This window comes from Branchiostoma lanceolatum, chromosome 9 (assembly GCF_035083965.1).
Source record: "Branchiostoma lanceolatum isolate klBraLanc5 chromosome 9, klBraLanc5.hap2, whole genome shotgun sequence".
Classification (NCBI taxonomy): domain Eukaryota; kingdom Metazoa; phylum Chordata; class Leptocardii; order Amphioxiformes; family Branchiostomatidae; genus Branchiostoma; species Branchiostoma lanceolatum.
Window position 1 is genome coordinate 8,650,480 of NC_089730.1, and position 19,387 is coordinate 8,669,866.

Below are 19,387 nucleotides of genomic sequence, written 5' to 3' on the forward strand. Positions count from 1 at the left end.
TCAGACAAGCCAAATTTCTGTACTGGCAGGGCTAACTGTGGTAATTTTAATCACATAATTATTGAGGAAGCTTGTCTTCTTGTATTCAATATTGTTAACAATGTTATGGCTTTGTACAACACTGGAGTAACAACCGCAAATCATATTTTGACATCATTTCGAACAGCGCACTACACCGGGTAACACACCTTCACAATATTTGCTATTAATACCAGAATGCGATATGTATGACTTGATGTAAAAAGTTACATTGTTATATGACCGTTCCACAGAGAGACATTAAATATGTGCCTGGGCTGGTGTTGTGTCAGCACGCAGGTAGAACAGCATACTGTAAATTCATTTGTTTTTGCAGTAGGTTTTAGTGACATTTAAAGTGTGGCTGAAATAATTCTGTAGTAGTACAGTAGATATACAAAAAAACTGTTCAAGGTGTTATGATTTTGCGGTATGAGGTCACCACAAAAATGAAACCGACTCAAATCATTTCAAGAAAAAAAAAGGTACTATTTTGCTATGTACTTGTCTTTTCTTAATACATTTTAGCACTAACTTTTTTAAAATTTTCATCACTCAATCCTTGTTTGTTCATCATCGCTAATTTAATTGCATGTTCTTTGCAGAATGCCTGGTACATTTATATTTATTGAGATAACCGCACTAAATAACTTAGTACTTCTAAACTAGCCAAAAACTTACATGGAGTTTTAACAGCTGCAAACCTTGATGTACATTATCCTAGAAATTTCATCTTTAATGGTTTTAACCTGGTACTAGTAATCATGAACTGGCAGATAGAAAAGGTTGTAAAAATCATTCACACCCTGTGCATAATGTAGCAACAAGTACAGTAATTTGTATTTCTTTAGTACTGCATACTTCTTTATTTTTCTACACTACATACAACTAATCTCAATCTTGGATCTCTGCACAAAGCCAAAACTCTCGTTTTCGGAAGCTTTTCTTCTCTCAAGACACAAAAGCATAATCTCCAAGCAGATCTAACGGTTGCAAAGGCCATATCCAACTGGCAAAAGGAGCCAGTTGAATACGGCCGTTGCAACCGTTAGATCTGCTTGGAGATTAACAAAAGCGGTCAAGTTTCAACACAATCCTCAAAACAATGAAAATCTTTACATGCTACATGTAGTTCCTAACCACAGACATTCTACTAGTACTTTTCTAGTGTAACTTTGGTGCCCTTGTATACCTCCTGTAGATCACTACAGGTTAACATTTCCTGAAAAACAGATATATTTTTAACATTCATATAAATCTCAATGTAAGGTATTGTTGATAATTCCATTGCATTGTAGACAGTAGCCAGAGAGTACTGTATGTATAGTGCATTATCTCTGGCTGGCATGACTTATTCCTTTCCTGGTTACTTAATCCTCGGATGATAGATCCAGAACAAAGTACTTGAACCACAAGTTCCTAACATTCACGTCTATTGCATCCCATCGTTATTTGTCATCATGGTGTGTCCCCCGGTCCACCCATCCCACCAAGTCCACCCATACCCCCAAGTCCACCCATCCCACCAAGTCCACCCATACCCCCAAGTCCACCCATCCCACCAAGTCCACCCATACCCCCAAGTCCACCCATACCCCCCATACCTCCCATACCCCCCATGCCAGGCATACCCCCCATGTCAGGCATACCCCCCATGCCTCCCATCCCCTCCATCCCCCCTTGCTGCTTGTCGCGTGACTCGGTCCAGGCCTTGGCGATCGTTCTCTTCATCTCGTCATCTCCTTCCTCGTACATCTGCCTCATCATTGTCATGATGGAGTCTTGTGGGTCGGCTGAATTGTTCATCTTTGGAGTCCTGCAGTGCAACGATAACAATACATCAATCTATGCACTGAAATACATGAGACGTGTAGTACAGTCTCCCGGCAATCAAACTCGAGCTGCCATTGCACAAACCCAACAAACTTACCACTAGGCTAAAAGGTCTGGACTAGAGCTGTGTACCTAAACAAATTTTAGGTACAGGTACACAGGACCTGAACCTGTACCTACTGGGTAAACTACTTGTTCGGAAAATGCTACATTTTCAATAAGGACAAAAGCATGTTTGATCTGGTAAAAACATAATATTTGATTGTGCTTGGTATTATTTTTATGAAAACACAGATGAAAATTTGACTCCAGCCATGCAAATGTGTTTTCTGAGGCTTAGAGTGGCTTTAGAGCACTGCCACGGTAATTTCATAGTATTTTTATCTGTCAAAGTGGCCATCCCCTGAGTCAGGTCCAGTACCGATACAGCAGGGTCAGGTATTTTGGACCTGTACCTAATTGATTGTACCCGGTACTGTATCGGTACAGTGAACCGGTACACAGTTCTAGTCTGGACCATTTAGACTGGCCAGCAAGTGGCGCTTCAACCACATGTTACAGCGCAGACATCTCATACTGTGTAAGTATGGACTTTCCGGATCACATTGAACTTAAAAAATAAGGAAGCACTGCATTCAAATAAGATAGAACCAGTAACATGACAGCAAGGTCTGCGATTCGTTAATGAAGGTTAGACATCCAGGTAATAAGCAAAAATAGTTACTCAAGCAACTGGATAAAATTTTGAATCTTGTTATTTCAAATTTTGAAACTTTGTAGAAAATTTTTGATCTGGCATATGAAGGTCTGTGATTGTATTCTGTAACCTCTAAATAATTTACAATTTGCAACAAGACGGGTCTGAAAAGTTATAGTTTTCTGGTCTATTAACATTTCAACTCTTGAAAACACATCTAGGTACAGGACTGCAATACAAGCCCCACAACCTAGTAATATGAGTAGTATGGTTACTCACTTCTTGTCCTTGGATTTCTTTTCCCCACTAGTGAGACACTCCCAGTTTTGTGTCTCCTTTTTTCTCAGGAGTAGCGTCACCATGTCCCTTTTTATCTGTGGAATCAAAAGTGCAACTGTTACATTTGGGCAATATGTCTTTCTCCATACAGATGACACAAAACTTTCAAAACAGTGAAACAATAAAGACTGTATGATACAAAAAAAATAAAATTTCAGAAATACAAAAACTCTTAAAATCAGGTACTAATTTTGAAAAGAGTGAGAACATTTGTCTAATTGTTGTAGGATTGGTTTCTTAGAATTTTTCTTTGGTCCTACAACAGGTAGAAGTGAATTCAAAATTTTCTAAAAAGTCAAAAGTCTTTACGAGTAACCGAGTGACCGTTACATTAAATAGCCCAGAAGCCAGACTGTTTCTAGGGCCTACACAGATCAGCTCCTTGGCTCCAGGGCCAATATACCCCCAAGGAACTTTTGCCTGAGCGCCCTTGAGGAAGACGCTGATTCAAAGCAAACTTTCCTCTGGGACATATTGGCCCTAGAGCTGAGAATCTGGCCTATGTAAGCCCCGCAAACAGTCTAGCCTCCAGTCTTTGTATATAACTAAAGGGCTTACCTTATATGAGACAGATGTTATGGGAAGTAACAAGGTGTTGATGAGAAGGTTGTGGTTCTTTCCACCTAGATCTTTCACCAGGAAATCTACCATTCTGTCAGGAACAAAAGACACATCATCACTACCAATATGCAGGGCACATAGCCTTATACAAATATCTAGTGCACCCACAGTAAAAAAATAGGTGCACACTTTCAATTTTGGGCAAACAAAAGTGCAATGTCACATTATCTAACTACTAACACCATTAACCAGGTTTCATCACTACCCATTTCCCTACACTTGAATAGTCATGAAATCTAAATAAATATTCAGATTTTGCCATCCCTTACTACTGACGTGTTATCATTGTTTATCATTTGTTCAGCTTCTACAAAGTACTACATCAACTAGAAATGACTAATGCAGATATGTATAACTTTTCAGTAACCCCCAAATAGCTTCAAACAGAAAACTGTCCTGTCTTGTAAAAAGTGAGTGAAACTTTTCTACGTCCTAACAACTTAACCTTCTCCCTCCTGCCGAACTCTGTAACCAATAGGGAACTGCATGCCAAACAGCTACTCAGTGTGCTAAAGGTTAAATGATAAGTCTTACTTTTCTCCGAAGTTGACCTCAATGTTCTCTTTGGGAAGTGCCTGGACGCCGTTTAGAGAGATGTAGATTTTCACAAACTTGTCCGACTGGTCCCAACCTGGAAGTACATGTAGAAAATACATTAAAGAATACAAGTATACCATATTGTTCATTGAATTTTTTTACAAGTACATGTACCTTATTCCTTTGTAACTTACTAAAGGTCGATAGATCAAAGAGAGTCAGACTTATAAAGAATAGCTACTTATAAAAAAATACAGTTAATTTTCAAATTTCTTTTTTATTTCTAAATTCACAGGTTTGGTCATCTTCCCCACCATGAACTCATTACACAGCGAAATTTGCTCATTTCTTATTATTTTACTGCGATCGTTTCAACCATGAACTTTTGATTTTCATTGCACCTTAGAATTTAACATTCGTGAATAGTTTCATCAGGTTGGTAAGTCACTGAATAAAAAGACTCTTTCTACACAACCAAGTGATTATTCAACAATTAATTGAAACTTTGAATAAATCACTTTGTTGTGTAAAAAGAGTCTTTTATGCAGAATTTAAGTTTTGTAAACTTAAATGAATTTACAGGGACATAATGATGAAGCAGAATTCCTTTCAGTCTGGAACAGCCCCTCGGGTTCCACTCACCATATGAGGTGATTTTAGTCTTGTGCTTTGTACCCGGTGGCGGTGGTGCCCTGCGCTTTACGGTCGCTTTCGTGTCGTCTGGCGTGGATTCTTGTTCGGTTGCTTTTGTGTCGTCTGGCTTGGATTCTTGCTCCTCCACTCCATTCTGAGCGGCCGGTGCAGGAGCCTCGCTCTTAGTAATCTCTGTCTGTACTTTACCCTTCTCTAACGTCAGGGCTTTCTTCACTCTCTCTCTGGTTGCCTGTTCCAGTAGTCTCTCTATCTCCTGTAGATCTGCTTGCAACTGGTGGGAAAATGGAATATGTTTTACTTTTGACATTCAGACTGTGAATCTGATCATACAGCTTTAAAAGAAACGCTAACACAAACAAATCATGATCATCATGAAATGGGGTGGAAAGAACGATGGTGATTAGTTTGATATGATGATAACATACTTTAGTTTTACACATTGGCTCCTTGTTAGTTTGACATGGCTCTCACATGTCCTACCCAGTTTCACCGTTTCGCATATTCACTAACATCTTTATTACGCTCTGAATGGCAATAAAACATTATCAACTACAAGGTCATTTAATGCTTAGGCTAATGTTAAGGCCTAACCATGTCATAACCAAGAAGTGCTACCATCAACACCAAGAGTGAAGAAAATCAATAGTCATGACCTTTTTAATGCTTTAGATTAACCAGCTTGAAAACTACCAAATGGTGTGACCATGGCACATCTAGTCCCGTTATATGCATATACATGTAATCATGAGTCATAAATGGGGGAGGGGGGTGATGTTTCTGATTAAAACACACTGTATAAAGCATCTTTAACAATCTCACAATTATACACGTGATGTATCACTAAACGTGCATTTCAAGTTCATATTCCTGAAGTCTTTTACGTGAATCTAAGTTCGCACATGGCCCAAACCACATGTACCGATCTGGGCCAAAGGGTGTTCAGTGACGCGGACGAAAGTTTCCACTGTTTACAAAACCGCTCCATCCGTTTTCCCACAGATTCCAGGCTAAAACAACAAACAAAACACATAAAGAGTTTGTAACGAGTACAAGCTTACCTCCTCGAGACCAGCCATGTTTTAGAAAGCGTGCAAACTTAGAGTCTTTGTTCCTAAAATTCCTTGTGGTACCGTTGTCGGAAGCATACACGGTATTTTCTGGAAACCGGAAGTGAAGCACTACGCGTGCGTCCTTTACAGCTGCATGGCGGGAAAAGGGTTTTAAATATGGCGGGAAACTTTGTTTCATCATCAAAACACGTTCATTCGATTTTAGAAAATAAAGGAGAGGACTGCTACACATACATGTACAATACATTTCTGTATGTTAAGTAAAGTTTAGTAAAATATATTATAATCTTGAATAGGGTAACGTTATGCTAATTGTAGTCTGCCACTAGACTCTAACGTTGGGTAACATAAATTCGCGGGGTACTTAAATTCGGGATTTTTCGAAAACGGGGTATTTAGGGATATGTGCTAGATGCAACATAAGTAATACCGCTAGAAATGCAAACCTGACAGACTTACGTATTCAGAACACTGTCTGAAAAGCTTCGATAAGCATGGATTATAAGGCGACGAGGTAAATGAAACTCTCCGTCCCTTATTGGAACAGTCTGAGGGCTTCGTGGGAGAATTACACAACATGGTTGTCGGCTGGTTTATAAGAAAAATGTCACATCCGCTTCCTGCTAAACACAATTATTTACAAGACAACTTATTACAATCTCTTTTGCTAACCTGCAACTGGATTCTAAGTGTGATCAATCATCAAAACTCCTCTCTGTTGCTACAACCTACGGCACGTGTATTTTCCCGCCGCCATATTGTTAACCAGAATCCTGTTGTCAAGCAGACGACAAAGGTTTGCGAGGAACACTTTTTTGTCTAAATGCTGCGTGTGATAGTGGACTGAGGAAGATATTTTCCTCAAAGTTTGCTCCTAACACAACAAGGAACACGTGGACATAGTAGTATTACCATTGCTACGGCATCCAGCTCACTTTCCATGAATAATGTAACGTTACACGTTGCCCGATGATGACGATGGGCCGACTTTGAGTGAAGTTCTACCGACTCAACACACGGGTTGTTCCCGAACTGGCCTGATGTGTGCGGTACGGCCGTTTTTTCGTGTATTTTTTTACTTGGACACGTCTATATCCATAGCACTCTCCTCAAGCCAAGGATGGAACGAATAGCTGCTGTATAAAATGTGATTAGTGGTAAGATATTCAAGACGAATCTTCTCTCCCGAATTGATGTGCCCCCCTGTCCGACAGCACCGTCATTGTGCGCGCGGCGGACGGTAGTTTCAAGTTGAAATATTATAGTGTCAGCACGACTAGAGACAAAATCTACCATATATATGATTAGTGCAAAGATAGTACATGATACTGACAGAATTATAGAAAAAAAGGATGGTTTATTGTTCTGCTAGATTGATTTCAGTCAACCATTATCGGAAAAATCCCGAATTTATGTTACCCAACGTTACCAGTCTCCCCCGGTCGCTGGGAAAATAGTAGAAATTGGCCAAATAGAGTAAAATGTTTGAAGGGAGTCGGCTACGGAGAGAGGGTCAAATTCGCAACCTCTTTCTACTATTTTCCCAGCGACCGGGGGAGACTGGTAGAGTCTAGTCTGCCACATGAAAACAAAAATATTACAAAAGCTAAAAGAAAATAATATAACGTTAGGTCTGAGGTCTCCGAATGCTTGTTGCAAACTGTAGAGTTTTGTTTTCTTTTATTTACCTCTTTTCTTTTTTTTTAGTAAATATTCATACGCGTAGTTATTGAATGCAAAAATAATGACAGGGCAACAAAATTTTCTTGACAATTCGCGTTGCATTGCTTTGTATACATACTTCATATTCACTTCCATTGTTTGGAACAGGCAGTTTGAATGGTACACCGTACATGTGTATGATCTTGTATAGACAATACATTAGCTAATGGCGATCCTCTCTGTCTCAGAATCTATACCTCTGGAAGCCTTCCTGCTAGCTTTGTATTCTCCAAGCAGATATTTCGGTCGAGTGGGCTAGGAGTGTATGGAATTTTTAACCCGTCCCTCCCTAGAGAGAAAGGTTGAAAAGGCCAGATACTCCTAGCCCACTCGACCGAAACCTCTGCTTGGAGAATACCTGCTTTGAACATCACAGCCAATGGCTGTTGTCAGCCTAAGGCCATGTTGATTCTATCACATGAATGGCATCATCTGAGAACCCCAAAAATGATGCGAGAGCGCGCAAATAAAAAAGTTTGGAAAAAAGGGCCGTCCGATAATCCGATTAATCCGACGGGTTACACAAATCCGCCACTTTGAAAAACAATAGTTTTGAGAGATCTCTAGTGCAGCACCCCCCAGGTATGCACAGCCAGGAGTGCATTATACTGGGGAACATTAAGTTGAAGATCTGTTTGAACGTATCTTTTCAGGTGGCGGAATTATGTACCCTGGCGGAATTATGTTGCCTAAGTGATCAGGAAGGTTGAACAAAGGACTACTCTGACACAGTATGGTCATGGACTCATGGTACTCCGAACAATGAATTCGTTCTTCATTTTGTCGACTATCCGTTATACGATATCATTTTTTTAAATTTACGATTTATATTCCCTCCATTTGCATTTACTTGATACGATCTACAGATTTCTTTTGGAAACGGACAAAAATTGATCAGCGCGCGGATGCCATCCATATGTTTTTATTTTTACGTATATTGGCCTAAAATGTAATTTAGGTCATATGTCGCCGGGGCGTTCTCCTGTCTTGTTTAAAATGACTTAATAACTCTGACACGAGCCCTACATCTGCGAAAGTCAAATTCAATAGCATCCGGTATCATTCCGCATATGTCGCCTGCTTCGCGAAATTCTAGTGTTGATTTCTCGGTCAATGACCCCTAGTGGGCGTTACCTTCAGTTGCGCCTGCGCACTCCCTTACCCGGAAGTAATTTGAGCGTGCATGGTACTTAGTAGTAGCTAGACAACTTGACAAACCAGTTTCACAGTGTGTTCTGGATTATATCTTCACGACTCTCGTCTACAGCTTTGATAGGAAATCATCGTTGTCTTAACTGTTAAACCTAGTATTCCTCCTCGTCGTTTCAAGCAAGGACGTATCGTTAGCAGGGGACCAAGAAAAAAAATATGGCTCGAGTGAAACGGGTCCTCTTCCTGATCGCATTTTTCCTGGCGGCAAGTTTGACTTCGAGCGACGATCCAGCAAAGGAGTCTGACGCGGAAACTGACAAGGAAGACGGTAGAGTGAAACAAGGAGCTACGACATGGCCGCCGAGCGATGTTACCTTAGAGGACGACCCTTCTCTCTGGCCAGGCCATTTGAAGCCGCTCGGTGCGAACGTACCAAACAAGGAAGTGACAATCCTGCAGGGTTTCCCTCCCCCTGAAGTGTTTCTCCGTGACTACGCCATCCCGTCCGTCCCCGTCCTGTTCAAGGCGGCCGTGACGGACTCCACGGCCTTCAAGACGTGGAACTCGGACGAGTATTTCCGTCAGTTCTCGGAGGCGGGAACACTGACGCACACGATCGAGACGAGGAAGAAGGAGATCCGTACCCAACCCCCCACCGACATGACCCTGCGGCAGTTCCTTGATAGGTACAGTCAGGAGGACATCTACATGGTAGAGGGCGTGCCCAAGTTCTTAAGGTAAGTGTAAGCTAAGCAAATGTTATTTTCTATCTTTATGATATATTATTTTATGTTACAGTAATTATGCCATTATATGATATATCATAATGTTTATATGTCATATTATATCATATCTACATAATCAGCATCTAATTATATCAATCTTCCCCAACAACCTACATGTCAAAAACCACAAAAATCTGAGTATTCATCCTCCTCCAAAGTCTCCAACAAAAAAGGTTCCCGCAGTTCCCCCAAAAGCTGCAAGGGGTAAAAGCTTTCTTGATTATCCCCTTGTCCAAGATCTGCCATATTTTCTTTTCTTGTGGGCAATACTCACTGGCAAATCATGGAGGCCTTTTTCTGTACTTATGTATTACATATTTCTATAGATATGACATAAGAGACTGTTGCCAGTACTTCATCCCTTGATCAAATAACATTGTTATTTCAGGAAAGATGTTCCCATGCCCAAGGCCCTCCTGTGTGAACCACTTACCAAGATGCTGGTTGACACGGTAAGGTGGAAAACATTCTATTTATGTTGATTTTCACATAAACTAAAAGGCATTTTAGACAATCATGTAGAATTAATTACATCAACTTCACCCAGGGGAGTACTGTTTTTGGCTTGTCTGTGCATGTTCGTGCTGTGCAGTTTCGGTATGTTCTGCCAGAGGGCACTTACTATCTGAAGGAATAAAGTCTGCCATCTCTGATTGCTAATGTGGCATTTTGCACCAAAACATCTGTTCTTACAGATGAACTGATCCTTTAAAGCACCTTAAGAAATCTACAGACAGCCAATCAGATTTTAAAATACATCAGATTTTGAATGAATCTGGTTTACACTGGAATTGTAACTAATGGTTTAACCTGTTGTCTCCCTATATCATGTACAGGTGATGTGGTTCAGTAGTGGAGGGACCAAGTCTGTTCTACACAACGATGATGTGGACAACATCAACTGTCTGTATGATGGGAAGAAGGAACTCGTCTTCATCAGCTTCCAAAGATACAGAGATAAGGTAACAAACAATGCAAAGAAATTGGGACAGATCCTAAGATTAAGATCACATAGAAGTTTGCATTACAACTCTGTAAGTCACTGTGACACAAAAGACTCTTAACAAAAGAAAGAATAGAATGATCGAGCGGAAGCAAACATGATATGTCTGCATGGTACTGGTAGAAGATTGTCTTAAACATTCATTTTTGAGCACAAAATATAGATAGTCTTTCACACACAAAGACCAACAGCATTCCAGTTGTTCATTAATGTTTTCCTCGCCTTTCAAGCCAACAAAACTTGTTCATGCAGCAACTTGACAGTCATAATCCCAGCTTTAGGTGCCAAATGTTTGGGTCTCTACTGGTAGTATGCTACCCAACCTCATTCAAACTTAAGTTCATGTAATGGTGATAGTCACAGAGTAACGTTTGTATGTTGTTTTATTTCAGGTGACACTTGACCACCCTGAAGGTAGCTACTCCAGTATTGATGTGGATGCGGTTGATTTTACCAAGTTTCCCGGCATGCGAGAGGTGGAGTACCACAGAGTCAACATGACGGCCGGAGACTGTCTCTACATACCATACAGATGGTGAGGATCAGATGCTTTATCAGTAACTATAAAACATCAAGAGGTTCTGAAATTGTCCTAATTATCAAAAGCCTTTAAAATCCTAATTATCAAAAGCTTTAATTTTAAAGTCATCGCTACACCATATGGTTTTTATAGGGTGGCACCCATCTCCATTTTTTTGCCCTTGGGCTACTCAGTTGTGCAAGCACTACAGTAGAGGGCTATACTACTCCACTTAGGTAGCACTGTGTCCTGACTTACATACTCTTTCCCATAAGTACTGTGTGCTAAGCAAGCAAAAACATGGCATGAATACGAATCTCTTAAATGCTTCTTCCTCATCTCGTGTCACCGCTTCTGCCTACTACACGCTCCCTCTCCAATATTCTGCTACTGCAATTCCTCTTGGGGTCAGGGCTTCAAGGTCCTCTCTGGTGCATGGCTCAGGTAGGAGGGGGCAGACAAGGAGGTGTTCCATGGTCTGCTCCTGCCCGCAGTCACATGCCGTCTAAATGCTGATCCCTTTGCAGTTGAGTTTCTTTCAGAGTTTGAAATTTATGCACAAAATTTGCCCACAGTTGAAGTTCAAGGGATAAAGTCTCAGATTTTAACTCTGTAAAATTCTCTGTAGGTTCCATCAGGTGAACTCTTACGGCCGGAACATCGCGGTGAATGTGTGGTGGGAACACAACCTCAGGAAGTACGTGGAGGCACTGTCGCAGGACTGCGGGGACCTGTCGGAAGATTTGACCCTCAACGACTTTCAGATTGAGGTGCCGCCAGAACACAATGAACCACTGTAAGTTTGCATAATCATTTTCTCATCCCATTATGTATACATTGTATTCTTGTGCAATTGATGACACTGCAAGCTTAAGGTATGATCAATTCACTGAAAATTAGAGATTACAAAAAAATGTAGCAGAGGAGTCCAATATCTATATAATTGGATAATTTGCAAGGCTTGTATACAACTACATGTATTAAATTAAAACTAAGTGTCAACTGTATGGTAAATTGTTTCTTGTTTGAAAATAAAAATGACTACCAAATCTGAGTATTTTGTTGACTGTATTAAATTTTGTAAAACATGTAAATACATGTCTACATGTATTGTACCGTAGGCATAATGGATTATCAACAGAACAAATCAAGTAAGTTTCTTTCTTCCTCAGGATGGGGTTAAATGAACTTCTAGATGGTGGCAAAGACGAAGTTGTGACCTATGAGGTCTTTGAGGCCAAGGTCAAGGAGGTAAGAAAATAACTTTTATTTGTTTTTGTTGTTTCTTATTGTATCATTTGCTTCTCCATGCACATGCATCATCGCTTTGGACAGGCAAATTCAAAGTATGATTATGATATTTCTTTTCCTAAAACAACATGATTGTATATTTCTGTGTTCAGTCCTCTTTGAAACATTTATTTTGGTTTTCTGTGACCCGTAAGATCGATATGAAAAGTTCCTGTCTCCTTTATCATAGCATTATAGCATAGTCAAGTGCCTCATGTGTCTATTATAGTTACAGTATTGGTCATCCAGTTACCCAGCTCCCTCAGTTATCTTCAAGGATTTCTTTTTGTTTCTTTAATTTGTTTTTTTCCTACACACTGTGATCATGTGATGTATATCTATGCTCTCATTTCCCCCAGGATAAGTTGCTGTCAGAGCTGATCATTTGGACACCAGAATGCACACAGCTTGTTGAAGAGGTGGGTAGTAAAAGTAGACTAGAGAAGAATCAAATCTTGTGATGCAGATGCCCAAATTAGGTTAAATCCTGAGAGAGCTCCTGAATCATGAGAACTACATTTCATAAGTTTTAAGATCATGTATCATGTAAGACTATTGATGACTCTTGAACCGAATACAATGGAAAGAGCTCCTGTTCATGACTTATTGAAGTCTTCTGTTATACAAGATGCTCACACTGATTGCAACGGAAAGAGCTGATGTCAGACGAAAGACGCCCAAATTAGGCTAAATCTTCTGGAAGCTGTTAGCAATGAGAACTACTTTCCATGAATTGGAAAGAGCTTCTGTTCATGACTTGTTGAACTCTTCTGTTCTACAGATGTTTGAGGAGATTGACAGGAACAAGGACTCTGTGTTCACCCCACAGGAGTTAGAAGGTCTCACAAAGGAGGTAATATACTTAAATTTAACATCACATGTACCAAACACACAACTTAACACCCGAAAGTGGTTAAGGCTGAAAACAAATACCCATAAATATTCGTCATTCATTCAATGGTGATTCATCATGTGAACAAAATGACCATACTAACTTACATGTACCAGGTGACCAAAAATCAACCTTTACTTTCGTCTTCTCGACACAAAATAGATCCACAATCCATCTATAGAGTTTCGTAAGTTATGCTGACCATATCTGGAAACACAAACCTGTCAGACACACACAGGCAAACTAAAAACAATACCTTCATTTTTCATGGAGGTAATTAGTTATTGGTGATCTGTTCACTTCTGTCACACACCCTTCTTCCCTAACCAGGACAGTTGTACAATAAACTGTTTGTTTTCATAGATGCAGGAGGAGCTGGATGAAGTTCTCATGGACAAGCTAGAAGGCATAAGGGGCATCATCATCGAGCAGGTAGCGCAGTTGAGAGAGGTAAATATCTTTCATCATTCCATATGTAACCCCAATTAACATTAATCTGCTGAGTTACATAAATCTGCCAAATTGAAAAACGACGGGTTTGAGAGATCTCTAGTGCAGCACCCCTCAACCCCCAGGTATGCTCAGTTTAGATATAAATATGAATGCATTATAGTTTCTTTTTCTTTATATGGGGAGACATTGGGTTGGAAATCTGTTTGGATGAATCTTTTCAGGGTGGCGGAATTATGTACACTGATGGATTATGTTTAACTTAGTAGATGTTACATATTCTCAATAGATTGAAATTGTGTGATACTCTTCATGTTTCAGTAGAACAGTGAGCCTGGAACAGTACCATCACCTTGTGTGCTACCATGTTGGTGTACCTATATCTATTTGCATTCCAGTCAATCAAATTTTGGACATTAATTTTGAAGATCCATTGACTCTTTTAAATGATTAAACCATTCGAAAATTTCTACAGCTCAAAGATCTAGGAGGGAAAACCAGAACACTAAATACAAACTTGTCAATAAACACAAAAATGCAGTGTATGCTTGATCTACCATTGAGAAATGCAAATTGGGGCACCAATATGGCCAGTCAGCACCTGCTTCACTGATATAGAAAGTGAGTGAAAATACTCCATATATATCAAAGTTTCAATCATGAAAAAACTGATGAATCACTGACCTTAACATTGCTGTGTTAAACCACCACAGTCCGTGGCAGCAGAGGTGGCCGAGGGGCGTGCGGAGAGTTATGTAGAACTGATGAAGAAGATGCTCGAAGAACAAAGAACAACAATAGGGGACACTGAGGAGGTAGCAGGAGAACACGGACATCAGGAGCTGTGAGAATAACAGTGAGATCAGACACAGGGTGGACCAGATCAACCCTGTTGACGCTTTTCTGCAGTCAGCCATATTGCTGCTAAGTCCTGCTATAAACAGTAGACATTTGATGAATGGATGCAACCTTAGGAGGGTGAAGGTTATTTACAGAAGATAAGGGGTGGAGGAGACCAAGAATGATTGGGGATTGCTGCTAGTAGTGGATTCACAGATTAAACTGTTCATGCTTTGTGAGTAATGAATTAAAATTGAAATCCCCTAGCTGAGACATAAACAAATCACATCTGGACATTTGTATGGTCCAGGCAAGAACAGTTCACAAGTTAGGGGCCTTCACCGTTAACATATTAACCCACAGTCTAGCTTTTTGCACACGCACAATTTAATCTGTGACTTAAAAAGCTTATTCTTTAGGTTGGTAATTATAATGCCGGATGGGATTAGGAACACTTTCACAGCCCCCATACAACATTTCCAGGGTTATCTCTAGGTAGCCTAGTTTCCAGCCTTAGTCTGGTTCCCAACAGTTAATTCCCCTGCCAACAGGAACCAAAGCCAAACAAGGCTGGACACTAGCCTATCCCCAGGCGTGAATACATGTACTTTGGAATGGGGTAGTTCTTTAATAATATAAGCATGTTCTGATTCTTAATTAGCACAATCTTAAGTGTATGATGTAAAATATGCATATCAATTTGACAATCAAATGTAAAGTTTATTCCTTTTTAAGTTGTATGAAAGAAATTTTCCAATGGATAAATATAATATGTGTCTGGTAGTTGGTTCAGATGTATATTTTTGTTCTTGCCAATGCAAATGATAGTATACACATACCTATATAAAGTGGACATTTTGTTTAAGTGAGGAAAATATTAATGTACGAAATGTGATGTAAAATTAAGCATGGTGAGCTGGTTACTTACATGTATTTGCATTTGTTATACTTACTTAGACAGAAGTGCATTTAATTTGAAAATTGTGCAGCAGATTGCAATAAAATTTCTATCCGATGAAAATTCAAGTTTTATTGCTTTGATGTACAGCTGTGTTAATGACCCCCTTTCCTTCCTTTGCCTCTACTTGGAACAGGCAGTTTGAACGGTACATTGTATACACAGTAAAGCTATCCTCTCCATATCATAATCTGTACCTCTAGTAGCCAATCCAATGGTTCTGTTCAAAATCATTAGCCTATAAGAGAGACCACGAAAAAACAAATATTGACAGGCTGATACATATTTGTACCACAACCATCATCTCTGTACATAGGGAAGAATTATAATAAGACAAACACATAAAATTCTACAGTAGACATTTAATATGTACTCTTCTATTGGTTTAATACATACATAGGTTCAGGTTTACATAATATCATATTCCACAACTTTTCTTGTATCTACTTGAGCAATTTGCCTTCACATATCTTGTCTTAATTGTGTGTAGGACCTACTCCTTAAAATCATCCATATGAAAATATCATTTAGCGTTAAAGAATTCCCTTGAACTCTGTTCTTTCTGTTCTGTTGTTTTCTATGCTAACTTGCATATCAAAACTGTTTACAGCAATTGTGCATTTCAGTCTTAGTAAAGGAAATATCAAGGGAAAGAAAACTGATAGAAAACAGGTTGATGTACACAATGCTTAATATATGTCCTTCAAAACGTAAGAACACAGATATATGAAATGCTTTACTTCACTCTAAAGAAGTTTTAGTTCTTAAAACTGTTAAACAAAGAGCATGTACTCCATTACATTATGTACATGTTTTTTTTAAATTTTTTAACAAGCCCAAACGTTTCCTGGTAGAAACATTAGACCTTTAGAGTCGTTGTGTTGCACGAAACTTTGAATTATGGTGTATCAACTTGTTTGATCAGTACACAATAATGTAGACGATAAGAACAAGGCTACTTTATCGTAAGACCCGTTTCATGAAGGTGTTGACGAGCTGGAAGAAGGCATGTTCCTGGGAGGATCCGAAGGCCATCCTGGGCGTGGCACCTCGCTGGAACTGCTGCGGGCTGGGCAGAGTGGAGGCTCCCGGGGAGGGTGGCGCACCACGCTTGATGTACCGCTGCAGACTCAGCAGAAAGGTACCCTGTTTGAAAAAAGCCATGTGGTGTTAGACAGGGATCTGATATGTGCATTAGTTGTCTTTTGTATCCTCTTATGTGTGTTAGGTGTTGAAGTTAAATATCAAACTTTATCATGACATGTACCAACACAGATGAGCTTTCATGCTAATAGGAGTTAGAAAGCCTGTCCATACCCATTTGTCTGCCCGACAACTACACCTGTCCTGCCTAAACCTCGCCTCAAACTACTTAAGGGCAGTGAGGCAAGATTTCTTCTGTCTAGTTTTCAAAGAGGCAGCTTCTAATGCCTTCAAATGTCTAAAACCATGACTTTGTTTAAAAGTCTGAACTTTAGCACACTGAAGTAGCTGTTTGGCACCCAATTCCCTATTGGTTACAGAGTAGCCTGATTGAGCCGCCCTAGGGAGGAGCCACAAACGCCCTGGACAGCGTGAGCATCATACAGACTAGTTACAGAGTTAGGCAGGAGGGAGAAGGTTAAAAGATGTTCTGACCAGTTCTGTACTGAGCTCCCTCTTCATGAGCTGCTTGTCTCGGACAGGTATCCCAGGCTCCCTCAGGTAGCGGGCAGCCTGCGACATCAGCAGCAGTAAGGAGTTCTCCAGGATGTACAGGACAACTGGTCTGAAAGGTAACAAACCAAACTGTTCATGGTACAGAGTCTTAGAAGACCATCACTACCTTCTGTTATTCTGTTCTGTTCTGTTACTTAAGCTTTCGTGGTAAAAGAAATCTTGCTTGAACTAACTGGACACTTTTTATACCAAGAAAGGTCCTTTCTTAATTGGCACCATAATCTATAACCCAAGTACCGTAAATCTTGAAACATTCACGATGGTCTTATGTTTGCAAATCATCACACTACGACCATGTGCTCTGTTTTGTATTGCATTGCTATGTTTTTTTAAACTACAAACTTACATGTTTAAAACTCCACAACCACCTCCTTTCCTCCCCGCAAACTTACGCCACTTACAGATTATCTTCTAGGTTAATTTTTTAAACATAAGCATCAGTACTTGAAAGAAAGACCAAAGCAACGACTAAAATACGTCACAGATTTCTCCCTGTTTGGAAACAAGGATTTGGTGACAAGTTCATCCCTTACTTCTGTACAGGAGCAGGTCCCCCTGGAGACTTGACCGGTGAGGTCACCCTGCTGGGCTCCACCTTCACCAGCAGTCTCAGTCCCAGGTTCACACAGGCCAGCAGTGTGCCCAGGGAGGGGGGCGAGTCCTGGTCCACCGTCGGGCTCCCGAAGGCCAGGGCAAACATCAGGGGGTACTCACTCACATCCATAGCCTGGATCATACAATACAGGACAGTGGATCAGTTATTGGTAACCTTCAAATAATGAAACAGATTCTAATATGCATATGGTAGTCAATGGGATACCTGATAGTTGCAAAATATGAAATTCATTTCCTTTGGTGGTGGTCTTCTTTTGTGGTAGAAAAGTAAAGAAGTTTTTTGCAGCCTTTTGAATTTGTGGTTGAAATAAGAATCATACCAATTTGAATATATAGTGGAGAAATCACAGAAAAACTGCAAAAACAAAACTACATGTATTTAAATTTCAAGATTTACAGTCACCATAGTATGACTGATATATAGATCATCATGGCAGCCAATGAGATACTTACTAGTTAGTATGCCAGTTAAACAGATCATTATGGTAGCCAATGAGAGATGAGATAGTAAGACTGACAGATCAAGAGTTTCAAGGTAGCCAATGAGAACCTTGCTACTGATGATGTGTATGACTGACTGTGTTGGTCAGTATGATTGACATATAACATACCTGGTCCAGCAGGATCTCACACAGGTTGGGAGTCAGATGTCTCAGCATAGACAACGAGTTACCCAGAATCCTCAGCAATCTGTAAAGAGATGTGTGGCATACATTTACAAAATTATTGTAAGTGCATATAGACAATGACCAAAATGTTAACAGTTATGATGACAAAACTTTGACATGATCTAGGCCACATACATGACGTGACATTGTCAATTAAGATGACAGATGAAAGACGCCTTTCTTTTGCAAGGACTGTTTGCAGGCAAAGTTCCTTGATTTTTCAGAGAGATAATCCAACTTTACAGAGTCTTACCAAGGACATTATCTAGATGGCATGGGGGCATATTGTTTAAAAAGTTAAATAAGAGATTTTAATGTTGAAGACCAACACACCTAGCCTGGACTTGTAGAAGCTCCTGGCTTGGTTTGTCCACATCATCAGATGAAGAGGAATGTCGGAGGGTCCGTGTCACAGAGGTCTGTCTCTGGGGAGTACCTCTCGGCTGCTTCGTGTTGGACTGTACCATGTGGTCCAGTAAACGGGGGCGGGACAGCATGGCTGCACAGGTGTGGACAAGATGACACACAGCCTCCTGAAAAAAAAGCAACAGCATTTATCGTCCATTGCTTGAACATGTTATATAATTTTGAACATTATCATTAGTGATTCGACAAAACAGTGAATCTTTTTGGACCCAATTTTTGTAAAAAGGAAGACAATATCCTTGGATATACCTGGGCAAATATATACTGTATCGAGATCACATTTCACTTACATTATGGGAAATACTAGACCTTTAGACAAGAGCCTTGTAGTATACCCTAAAGACCAATTTTGCTGAAAGGGGCAGGACACTTAACACAATGCACAATACACAATGTAAGACATTGGCTAAAGTATCTGACCTTCATGGCTTGGTGCAGCTGTGGCAGGTGGAACTGCCACTCCCGGCTGTGATGAACCAGTTGGAACAGGAACAAACTGGTTTTCTCCACCTCCAGCAGGCAGGCTGGCTGCAGGTTGGACCTTACTGCAAATAGGCACTGCAGGAAGAGTCAACAAT

At 40.1% G+C, this 19,387-nt stretch overlaps 3 protein-coding genes across 3 annotated transcripts; 1 reads left to right on the forward strand and 2 right to left on the reverse strand.

Moving 5' to 3' along the window:
* Nucleotides 1–23: 23 nt before the first annotated feature.
* LOC136442548 (calcyclin-binding protein-like) lies at nt 24–5,889 on the reverse strand. The gene is made up of 6 exons (XM_066439465.1): nt 5,758–5,889; nt 4,688–4,970; nt 4,043–4,139; nt 3,446–3,539; nt 2,828–2,922; nt 24–1,834 (listed from the first exon to the last, which is right to left on the reverse strand). The coding sequence occupies exons 1-6, from the start codon at nt 5,773–5,775 to the stop codon at nt 1,477–1,479; spliced, it is 945 nt and encodes a 314-aa protein (XP_066295562.1). The 5' UTR covers nt 5,776–5,889; the 3' UTR covers nt 24–1,476.
* A 2,770-nt stretch (nt 5,890–8,659) lies between these two features.
* Nucleotides 8,660–15,444, forward strand: LOC136442418 (uncharacterized). Its single transcript, XM_066439261.1, has 10 exons — nt 8,660–9,380; nt 9,817–9,880; nt 10,265–10,390; nt 10,824–10,966; nt 11,580–11,747; nt 12,124–12,202; nt 12,601–12,660; nt 13,023–13,094; nt 13,497–13,583; nt 14,297–15,444. The coding sequence occupies exons 1-10, from the start codon at nt 8,860–8,862 to the stop codon at nt 14,429–14,431; spliced, it is 1,455 nt and encodes a 484-aa protein (XP_066295358.1). The 5' UTR covers nt 8,660–8,859; the 3' UTR covers nt 14,432–15,444.
* An 846-nt stretch (nt 15,445–16,290) lies between these two features.
* On the reverse strand, nt 16,291–19,367 carry LOC136442420 (nucleoporin NUP188-like). The gene is made up of 6 exons (XM_066439264.1): nt 19,230–19,367; nt 18,717–18,916; nt 18,327–18,405; nt 17,634–17,827; nt 17,020–17,149; nt 16,291–16,527 (listed from the first exon to the last, which is right to left on the reverse strand). Exons 1-6 carry the CDS (start codon nt 19,233–19,235, stop codon nt 16,342–16,344), a joined length of 795 nt encoding a protein of 264 aa, XP_066295361.1. The 5' UTR covers nt 19,236–19,367; the 3' UTR covers nt 16,291–16,341.
* Nucleotides 19,368–19,387: the final 20 nt, after the last annotated feature.

Bases quoted from the DNA above. Each gene is read 5' to 3' on its own strand.
- LOC136442548 (XM_066439465.1), bottom strand. The intron at 3,540-4,042 runs GTAAGACTTATC...TGTTCCTGACAG, and splicing joins GAGGTCAACTTCGGAGAAAA to AATGGTAGATTTCCTGGTGA. The intron at 1,835-2,827 runs GTGAGTAACCAT...GTTGCACTGCAG, and splicing joins AAGAAATCCAAGGACAAGAA to GACTCCAAAGATGAACAATT.
- LOC136442418 (XM_066439261.1), top strand. From the start codon at position 8,860: ATGGCTCGAGTGAAACGGGTCCTCTTCCTGATCGCATTTTTCCTGGCG. The intron at 9,881-10,264 runs GTAAGGTGGAAA...TATCATGTACAG, and splicing joins CCAAGATGCTGGTTGACACG to GTGATGTGGTTCAGTAGTGG. The intron at 12,661-13,022 runs GTGGGTAGTAAA...TCTGTTCTACAG, and splicing joins GCACACAGCTTGTTGAAGAG to ATGTTTGAGGAGATTGACAG.
- LOC136442420 (XM_066439264.1), bottom strand. The intron at 18,406-18,716 runs GTGTGTTGGTCT...ATCTCTTTACAG, and splicing joins CTTCTACAAGTCCAGGCTAG to ATTGCTGAGGATTCTGGGTA. The intron at 16,528-17,019 runs GTCAGAACATCT...TTTTTCAAACAG, and splicing joins GGGAGCTCAGTACAGAACTG to GGTACCTTTCTGCTGAGTCT.